This window comes from Chenopodium quinoa, unplaced genomic scaffold (assembly GCF_001683475.1).
Source record: "Chenopodium quinoa cultivar QQ74 unplaced genomic scaffold, ASM168347v1, whole genome shotgun sequence".
NCBI lineage: Eukaryota > Viridiplantae > Streptophyta > Magnoliopsida > Caryophyllales > Amaranthaceae > Chenopodium > Chenopodium quinoa.
Window position 1 is genome coordinate 489323 of NW_018744137.1, and position 10347 is coordinate 499669.

Sequence of the window (10347 nt, forward strand, 5' to 3'; positions counted from 1 at the left end):
TTTAAGAGTCTAAAATTTTCGTTTTTCTTTTCGATAAATTTTAATTTTTTTTTTACTAATAAAAAAAAATTAAAAAAAATAATGACATACTTAGCCCTTATGGCATATAAGCATTAAATACACTCTTGAAAATTGTATAAAACTAGGAATTAAAGATAAAAACCCGCGTAGATCAGTGTAATTAGTGTGTTTTTGTCATAATTTTTAAATTTATAATAATTTTCAAGAGTGTTTTTAATGCTTATATGTAGTAGCATTTTCCTTAAAATAATCATTAAACATATAAGTTCCCTCAAAAAAAAATCACTAAACATATAAGTCAAGTAACGTAATATCAAAAGTAATTTTAGCACACCCTTTGTGAGAGCACACTTTTTATGCTCCTCTCATATAAAAGTGTGTCAAAATCAATTTCCATACAGTTTAGAAAATCTCCATAGACATTCGGCATTAGATGTATTCATATTAATCAATTTATGTGTGATTTCAATTAAATGTGTAAAGAAGCAAGTAAAAGCAAGGGATGAAGTCAATTTTCCATATATAGATATTCTTCATATATGCCAAATTGTCAACCAACTTCATTTATAATGAATGTTGCAATTGCTCTTACAAGTGTGAAGTGTACGACTCACCCTATATGGGAAGGCATGCAACTATGCAAGTTGTATGTATCGTAGTTTTAATGGCACTACTTGGAAGTTGGAAGCCCATTTATGTTTGTTATAATGCTTGCTGAGTCTATAAACATTACCATGTACTTCTCTATTTTTCCTAGCTACTAGGTAGGAAGGTAACAAACTTTGTTCATTCAAAAGTAAATGCTCCTATTGAAGTAATTGTATAACAACTTATGAGGAGTTCACTCCATATATGTATTTAGTCACGTAGATATTGCATCATTTGTCAAATGGGTAATCGAGTAGTGCCATGTATATATACTCTCTTTTCACAAAAAAAAAAAAAAAAAAAAAAAAAAAAAAAGTAGATATACTCCATTTGTCCATAATTAATTGTCAAGTTGTTATGCACATAGATGTACTTTCTTTGTTCGGAATTAGTTGTCACGTTAATACTTCACAGAAAAGTAGAACTAGAAGTGCGTTAGGTAGAAATTCTAAAGGGGTTATGCGAATGTTCAGCTTTTGCAAATTAAATCTACTAAAGTAACATACAAAAATTCAACAAAAATACTACAACCCAAAGAAGTATATGTTGCAATATAATGCAACTCAACTCAACTTTGATTGAATTTGAGTTGCTTTTGTAATTATTTCTGATGTTTCTGTGAGATATCAGTTGATGATCCTACCTAAAGGAAACCTAGTCGAACTAGAAAAACCCACCATACATAAAAACTATGAAATTAACAAAGTCATCTACCTAGCTTGTTCTTCATCATGACCATCCAACACACATTCACCATCACTCAAAGCCCCAAATTCGACGGTGAAATCCAAGAAATAGAACAAAATAACCAAAGAAATGCAGCTGCAGAACATAGGTATAGGACCAAAGATCCAAAGAAACAATGGGAACGAGAAGTAGAAGGCACGCAATCCGAGTGACCAGAAGTAGCCTCCTCTATTAACAATCCTCCCTACATAATCAGCTGTCATGTATGGAGAAGAAACCTTCTTGAATGGTACATTGATGAGGATGCTAGCGTGACTGTAATACCTTATCGATTGCACATTTAGCAGGAAGGCCAAGAGGAAGCATACCACAAGGCTGAAAAACTTAACAGCTCGCGTCCCCTAATACAAGACCGAACATACTGCCACTGCCTCGGCTTGTCATAAGCACCGCGATTACTGAGCTGAGCATGATGGCTGTTGATGCCAACAGGGTTGATGCCATTATGTTGTTCCTCAGTGTTTGTACTGCTAATACTGCATTCTTTGTGTCCTGCCATATTCATTGAGTTTTGTTAGTGAATTTTTTCTGATGGCTATTCACAGTAATGAGAAAATACAGCAAAACTATGAAATACTAATAAGGCAAAAGGATGACTCAAAGATATACAATGTAAAGTTGTGAACATTTGGTTAGTCGTAGAAAGTACCAAATAAAATGTAAAATTCTTGGAACATTCATCAAATAAAATAAATCATATGGAGGTACTACTGTAACAAGTACACCATGTACGATAAATTCAATTATTTCGTACCCCCTCTTCCGTCCCTAAATTACATTTCTACTTCTCTTTATTATGTGAGGAATAAATGCTAGAATGTAATTTAAGATCGGATGGTGTATATGTTAATCCGTAACATTTTAATTGATTGTAACAATTCACATGTATATGACTGACTATGTGAGTGTATGACACTGTGACATTGATCAATCTCCGATATTAACATACAAAAAATAGGTTTAAAAAAAAAATTATACACTTTCAAGTTACTTGTATTTTGATCCCAAAAAACAATAAAGATTGATTCTTCACCAAATGAAACACAAATATATACATAAAAATAATATCAGAAAATATAAAATTGAGAAAATACCTCCATCATAGCTTCAACCCATAAACGTCGATTAATAGCATGAATTCCAACGACAGTTTTGGTGGGTTGTTTCATGATTTTGTAAAAAAGACAAACATGGTATCCCACCATTAACAATAAACCCAAAGGTACCAAAAAATAATCCAATACTTTCTCCTTCATTTTTATTTTACTTGTATCTTTGTATATTGTTGAAGAAAAAAACCCTTTTAGCTAAATCTTAAATCTTTTGAATGATTTAAATATCAAAAGAATTAATACTATCCCAAAAAAATGGAGGATATTCCCAATTTAAACCCTTATTCTTAATCTTATTATTAAATGTAGAAGAACAGAAAATGTGAAAATAAAATTTTAAAAGATGGTAGAAAGAAGAAAACAGAGGAATTCAAGTGTTTAACAAAATGCATAAGATTTGGAGGAAAATAAGGAGGAATTTTATGACAACAAAAATAGTGTTAACTAGGAAGTATTTATAAAGAGTTACACTTGTTAAAAATTAATTACTTTATTACTTTAATTATAAATTTATTTGGAGTATGACTGTATTTTGTGTGTGAAAGTGTGGAGTCTGCTACTTTGCTTGTGATGCCCACCAAACCTTCTTCATAAATTTAATCCAACGCCGCCAACTTTTTAACTTTCATTATGATCAATTTTGATTCTACAATGTAGTATAAATTTGAAAATAACTAAATTAATTTTTAATTAATACCAATATTTAAAAGCAAATGCTAACGAATGCCCCAGGGAGTGCTTGGTATAACTTTTTATTTTTAGCGGAAATATAATACAGTAAAATAATAAACCTCCCCTAATCATGATACTTGTACTTGGTATAATGTTTGCTCAGATTAAACAATACTCATGGCCGTAGAAGAGAGAGTGCAAAGTGTCCTGTCCTTTTGCACAGGGCCCCCATTTTAAAAAGGGCCCAATTTTTTTTAATAAGAGCCTAGCTTCTTGTTTCTAACGCAAGCATTTTTCTAAGCTTACATACGAACTAATAATTTACTAATTTCCAAGCTCATTTTTCTAAGCTCATTTTACCACCAATTTACCATTTACCAATTCCCAAGCTCATTTTCCACTCTTAAACTAAGCTTCCAAAATACTTCATAATTTCTATGGAGTACAACTTTTCGTATTCCTCCATCAATTCAAATCACATTAGTATTTTCATAAGTACATCAATTTCAGTTTCAATTCCATAGATAAAAGAAAGTTAATTTCACAAGTATATATATCAAGTGGGAAATTTTTTTTCCAATATATACATGGGTTATCTTCAGTCTTTTTTAAATCATATGATTCCCAGTTGATACACAATTAAACTAATATGAATTGAAATAAAATACAAAACCTTGGTTTGATTTAAGGTCATTTTTTTGGGTTTTTGTAATGTCAATTAGATTCTTTAATTTATTTTTTTTTAAACAAAAAAAAATTGTTAGGTTTACCATAATTGTGTTATTGCTAACACTCAAGCATTTTTTTTGTTAAGGTTAAAATTTTCTTAAGTCAATAAGGTTAAGAATTAATACAAATTAAGTAGATGTAAGTTTTGAGTTGTATATTTCTGCTAATATCAGTATGAAACAAAATGTTTACAACTTATATATTAGGTAAAACAAAAAGGTTAAAAATCAAAAAATTGTATTATTTTCAAATTATTAAGGGCCTATTTTTTATTTTAGAACAGGGCCCCTAAAATCATTGCAACGGCCCTGACAATACTACTCTGTAGTTTATAGAGAATGAAAGAAGTAACTTGGAATTATACTAGTAACTTTCAATTTAAGATTGGCCTTAATTAATTCGGGATCGAACCCGGCAAATGTCCACAAAAGGGTTTCTTGTACATAACTATGGTTACCATTGTTAAGGACAAAAGGCCTAAAATGCAGCATCAAATAGGCATACTATGTAAAGGTTGCTTAATGAAAATGCAATGGTACACAACTTTAAGTGGTTAAACAAAAGGGGGATCAGCTAGGTAATTGGCACACAATAATCTTCATATAATGGGTTGTTGAAATCTTATAATCTACCTTCTTCATTATGTTTTAAAAATCCACTAGGTCTGTCAATATTGACTCTGAAATACACAAACCACAAAACAAACGTGACGCTAGTAAAATCATTGGGAAATCCACCACAGATACTACCCAAAATCTGATCCTCACCGGAGCTTCCTCAGGTGTCACCAAAAACATTTTCACAATAGATGCATGACGCCTATCAACATTAATAACACTAACAAACACATGATTTTGTCGTATATTTTTAAATTAATACAAAATACTCCGTAATTCCGTATCATATTAAGAAATATATAAAATGTTTATTCACAATCCTAAATGTCAAGACCACCTCTTGTTAAAATTAGAAAAACGCAACTCTTTTTACAAGTTGATCCAGGCATGTGATAAATTGATAATTATATTTACTGACACGATGTAAAGCCCTTAATAAGAAATCACCAAAAACTGAAGCCATGCGCTAAATACAGAATATTCTCTGATCTCTAGCTTTGTTACATAATTAGCCCTTAGAGGGGAAAAATAATTTATCAACCAAATGATCTTTCACTTTAACCTACAGATTACATATACCGGAGTATTTAAATGCATGAATAACTTAATTAAAGTGGACAAGGTGCTTTAATTTACTTAATTACACAAGCACACAGCACACTTACAGTGAGTTAGTGACGAGTATATACTGATATACGAAGTAAGTATATAATTTAACGTGCACAACAGCACAAGTGTATGAATTATGACTGATGTCTACTAACTTCGCTTATAAAGTTTATAAAATCTAGAGGCCGATAATCAAGATCTAAGATCAACTCTCGTCTACACTACAAATTAACTTAGCATGACCCTGCACAAGAATAGTGTGCACAACAAATTAACTCTGTAAATGTATTTGTTTGTGTGCAGTAAAATTTTCATGGCAACAAATCCCAAATCTGAATTAAAGTAATGGTAATGGACTGATTGTTAATCTAAATCCACAAGCCCGATTTTAAAGCAACCTCTAAATCGACTGTATTTAATACAATAGCAAGCATTAAATAAAGGCAGTACGGTCCATAGACACCCGCACATATTAATGTACTGCTGTATGTACTAAACACCCTATTTTATACAAGAGGGATCAGTACTCGAACACCGAGTTTATGATCCACACTGCATGCCCATAAAAGAGGAGAGAATTTAAAGCTATATAATCTGTTCACCATTCAGACTTTATATTAACAAAAACTTAAGACTCGAGTCGGTCGTGGTGATAGCATCTCCAACCGTACCTACCACCGAAGTGACAAGGATTCCGTTCAAACCGGGGGCATGGCTGCATGGAAGCCTGTGAAGAACTAGAAAGGTGTGAAGTGTGGGGTTGTTAACCTAAGAGTCATCAACCCAATCCGGACCCACATATATCATAAACTCCGTATGTAGTTATGTACCTTTCCCAAAGAAAATGCAGAAACTTAAAAAATGTGACTAAATGCCGATAACATCCAAAAGAACCTGGATCATTGTGTGTAGCATCATATAAGAAATTTGCTGCCTTAACTTCTAACTCGGTATATAATCCACTTGAAAGAAAGGTAAGAAGAAACTGAAAACAGTTTTAGATGCTCAGAAAACTTCTACAATACAGAAACTTGCCTTAAGTCATGTGTTAGGGACAGCAGGTCATGGCGTTTGATAATCACGGGGCCATCATCTACTATACATATAAATTGGGTTCAAGGCATAATCGTAGACTATATGAAACAAGAGAACTTGATTCTGGAACTCAAAACAATGGTCCAGAATTTCAAGGCCATTCAAATAACTCAAACTTAGTTGTGAAAGAACTTACTAGCAAAACTGAGTTCATCTCGCTGAACTCTATGCGGACCTTAAATTAGCTGCCAACTAGGCGTAATTTTCACATAACCTAATTCATATGGAGCATCATACAAAATTGGAAGATTATCTAAGCATCTTCGAATCTTCAATTCCAGAACTACAATAGTGAGTTAAATACAGGAATACTCACTAATGTTCCAGTACTTTTATCCTCTCGAAACAGTTCTGCATTTGGCGATTTAACTCATCTGTAACTTGACCTCCCTTTAAAAGCTTATACTGTGCAAATTTTGCTTCTTCACAGCTCAAGGCAGCTTTTCTGCAAGCTTTAATACTCCCTGTCTCATATAAAAACGAAGAGCGTCAGCAAATGACATTCTCAGCTCAACCATGGAAACAAACAGGAAGAGCGGATTTTTTTATTGTAGTAATTTCAGTTTATAATCATATTGAATCATCAGAAGTTAGATTAGCTGACTATAAGGATAAATTCACCTCCCTGAGAATATGCCCCATGTGTTACTACAAGTCACAGCCACAGCTAGCAACTTAAGTGAATATCAAATAAATGCTGCACCAGACCATCTAGATTGAAAGCTCACTGATATATGTACTAGAGTTTGTTCAGTGATGTTAAAGAGCAAAAGCAAAATAAAGGTGCGGAATTGTGGATTGTGAGTCTAACTTCATCTTAGGTTGTCAACTTGTCAATCTAAATAATCATCAACTAAGTTACGGTTTCGGCAGTCAGCATGGGGCTAACAAATCTTAATAGACTAGAGTTGTATACAAATGACCAGCTGACAGACGACCTATGATTAAAACCAAAACCTCATTTCAGTCATTCTGGATTTCTTCTCTTTGGGTTGAAACTGTTGAATAACAGGCCTAGTATCAACTGAGTGCTCCATTAGCCTCTTTTTCTAATCTTTTTTTGAGTAAGATGGAGTCTAAATCCATAATATGAGACTATGAGTCATATGAGACATGGACCCTAGACCATAGGATTTTGAGGTGGGGAACAGTGCCACTATTCCACCACCTCAACCCCATTGCTTTTTAGAAAGCATGTCAACCACGAACTTTTATTTATCTGTAGCAAACAGAATTGGATTGTTAAATACATATAATATCATATTGCCCAGGAATCAACATGACAAACTTAACAGGTGTTTGAATGCTTGAGCTCTAAGACCACAGCACTTAACATAAAATTATTGTAATTCAGCGATTTGCCAACAGATCAGATCAAAAGGTCAATGCTTAGAGAAGATTTGTGAAGTAGTTGCTTATTCAGACCAGTCATGTATACAGATTACAGAAATTCGGGAAAACTTGATTTAGCTATTTCATTTTTCAATAGTTGGTGAGCTACTCACCACTTAGATCAAGCAGATTAAATAAAGCAGGGCAGTTTCCAATGCTTGATACCATGGTAATTGCACACCAGACTTTCTGGTAATCCTCCCTTGATGTTCGAACCATACACAACTTTGTTATTGGATTCACATACTTAACTGCAGAAATATTCATGCCTCAAGTCAGAAGAAGAGAAAAAAACAAGTAAACAGCCATTAAATCAAATTGTGTTATACGCAAACCATGTATAGTCTCTTACCTTGGAAAGAGCCAAGGGAAGAAGCAAGACCGCACTCCCCAAAGTTGATAAGAATACTGTCTTTTATTGCTTTCGCCACATTGAACTGGGTAACAATAACAGGATCATCCACCATGAGATCCTTGTTAGGATCCAGAAAAATTTCCAACACCATGTACCTATTTTTAAATCCCACCATGACTTCTCACCTGTATAAAAGACAACAGAAAATGTCATCCTACATCAGTCCTTAAATCATTATATTTCAGGAAAGAATACGCAATTAGATGCATGCTGAAAATGCTGATTGAAAGGAGACCTTAACTAGCAGCAATACAACAGTCAAACAAGTAATAAACCCATCACATGAATTCACTACATACCACCAAAATTAACCAAAAGAAATCCTTGAGGGCCTAAGAGCATGAGTGGTTTTGCATGAAGATCAAGGAAAAAAGCAAACATTTGTTTACAGCAAATTCACGGTGTTGCACTAAACATGAAAAAACAATGGACATACATTGATTAGGGCATCAGGTGCAAGCTACTAGAAAATAGCCAAACTAATAATAAAGTTGCTTTCCGAAGCACTACCAAAAATATATGTATCTAAAATGGTGAGTTTATATTCAATCATATTAAAAATGAAAACATAAGTACATTTTCAATGAACTCAACTAACAAGGATCTCATTTTTTGTACTTTTTATTATTTATTACCTTCAAGTTATATAACCAGAATATGTCCATGACAAGTGCCATGAAATATCATTAAGACATATAGAGTAATGAGTCAAATACCAAATTGGCATCGCTTTCGTAAAATTAGGTGAATTTCATCATATCCCAATTAATTGATGATAAATTTTTCAAAAGAATACCCAAGTTCATAAGCAACTATGAAGTACATAATGGAGATTATCACTATTGAGTATTGACTACCATCCAACCACCACAACTCCACAATAGACCAGCTGTAAGCCTGTTACAACAAACATAACTCCAATTTCACACTTATTCCATAATTGCACTGAAAAATCCACACCAACTTCTACAGCAATTAATCAACACTAACATGATCATACCTATATCGAAACACCATGAAATTGAGCTTAAAATCAACACTTTAATATACTAATGTACCCAATAATATGAATTGATAACAAACAATACAAAATACTCCGTAAACAATTCCAAGAATCAATTTTTAACATAAAGGGGAATGAAATTCGGATTAGGGAATGAGAAATGCAGCACTTTAACCTTCAACATTCAATTCAAAATTAATAAGCTTTGTACATGATTTAAGAATCCTAACATAATTCCTAAAAAAAAAATTAAAAAAAAAATGAAAAACAGAGAAGCAAAACAAATCCCTACCCAAAACAAAAAAAACACAAAAAAATACTAAAATTTACTAAGCAAACAAAGAAAAATAAAAATAATGAAAAATCCCTAATTTTAAGAACATACCCTAATTGGCCGCTTGATTATTTGCAAAGTTGCAACGAAAATACGCAGTAGCAGCTTGAATACCTTGAAAAATGGAAACTTGTAGAATGAATCGGCGGGCAGCGAGAGTTCCGGTCAGTGGGTGGCGCCTGGGGTGGTTGTCAATGGAGGTTTGGGTTACTTGGGTCTTGGGGATGGGTTTTTAAATTTTACTTTTAATTTTTAAAATAATTGAAATAATTAACCATGGTTGTGTGTAATGAGTTAAAATTAACGGAAAACGTCAACAATGTCATTAATCAAAGCAAGAACAGAGGCTATCATTGATAAATTTCCTTTTTTTTTTTACCTTATTTTTTAGTCCAAATTAGACCTCGCAATCCTAACCCGACCCATGACTCAAAAACGTCAACCAGAAACTGACCTTAAATCTAACCGACTCGACTACCCGACTTGAATGCGGAGTTGACCCGATCTTAGCCCAATACTCAAAATGACCCAACCTAATTATTCCCAACTTGAAGTTGACTCGATCTAAATTTAACCCAAATCTCTTAACCCAAGCAAGCCCGATACGCAAAATATTCTAAACTAAAATTATCTTATACCCAAAATATTATTGTCTAGTGTCAAAAATGACTCAAACTGTTTCAATTCATCTCCAAGTATAAATGAACTCATAAACCGAATAAAATTATTGATTTGAGCTTGATCAATAATATCGACACACAAATGGAACAACCCGAACATACTCGACCGGGAATTGACTTGAACCGAAAGTGACCCAAGTTGATACCCAACCTGAAACATACCCAAAACCCAAACCCAACACAACCCGAATCCAAATCGAATATTAGATGATTCAAAATGACTCGTCCCATTCCCAATTTAAATGACCCATTTGCTAGTTATAGTTCAAATAT

At 33.1% G+C, this 10347-nt stretch overlaps 1 protein-coding gene and 1 pseudogene across 3 annotated transcripts; both read right to left on the reverse strand.

Annotated features, from left to right (window-relative positions):
• Nucleotides 1-650: 650 nt before the first annotated feature.
• Nucleotides 651-2873, reverse strand: LOC110693123 (annotated as a pseudogene).
• A 3265-nt stretch (nucleotides 2874-6138) lies between these two features.
• On the reverse strand, nucleotides 6139-10022 carry LOC110692948 (probable ribonuclease P/MRP protein subunit POP5). 3 transcript variants are annotated; one of them, XM_021870034.1, is made up of 4 exons: nucleotides 9446-10022; nucleotides 7995-8182; nucleotides 7756-7893; nucleotides 6139-6714 (listed from the first exon to the last, which is right to left on the reverse strand). In XM_021870034.1, exons 2-4 carry the CDS (start codon nucleotides 8170-8172, stop codon nucleotides 6566-6568), a joined length of 465 nt encoding a protein of 154 aa, XP_021725726.1. In that variant the 5' UTR covers nucleotides 8173-8182; nucleotides 9446-10022; the 3' UTR covers nucleotides 6139-6565. The 3 variants fall into 3 exon arrangements, with proteins under 3 accessions (XP_021725726.1, XP_021725727.1, XP_021725728.1); XM_021870035.1 differs by lacking the exon at nucleotides 9446-10022 and adding an exon at nucleotides 8854-9376; XM_021870036.1 differs by lacking the exon at nucleotides 9446-10022 and adding an exon at nucleotides 8494-8596.
• Between the last annotated feature and the right edge of the window lie 325 nt (nucleotides 10023-10347).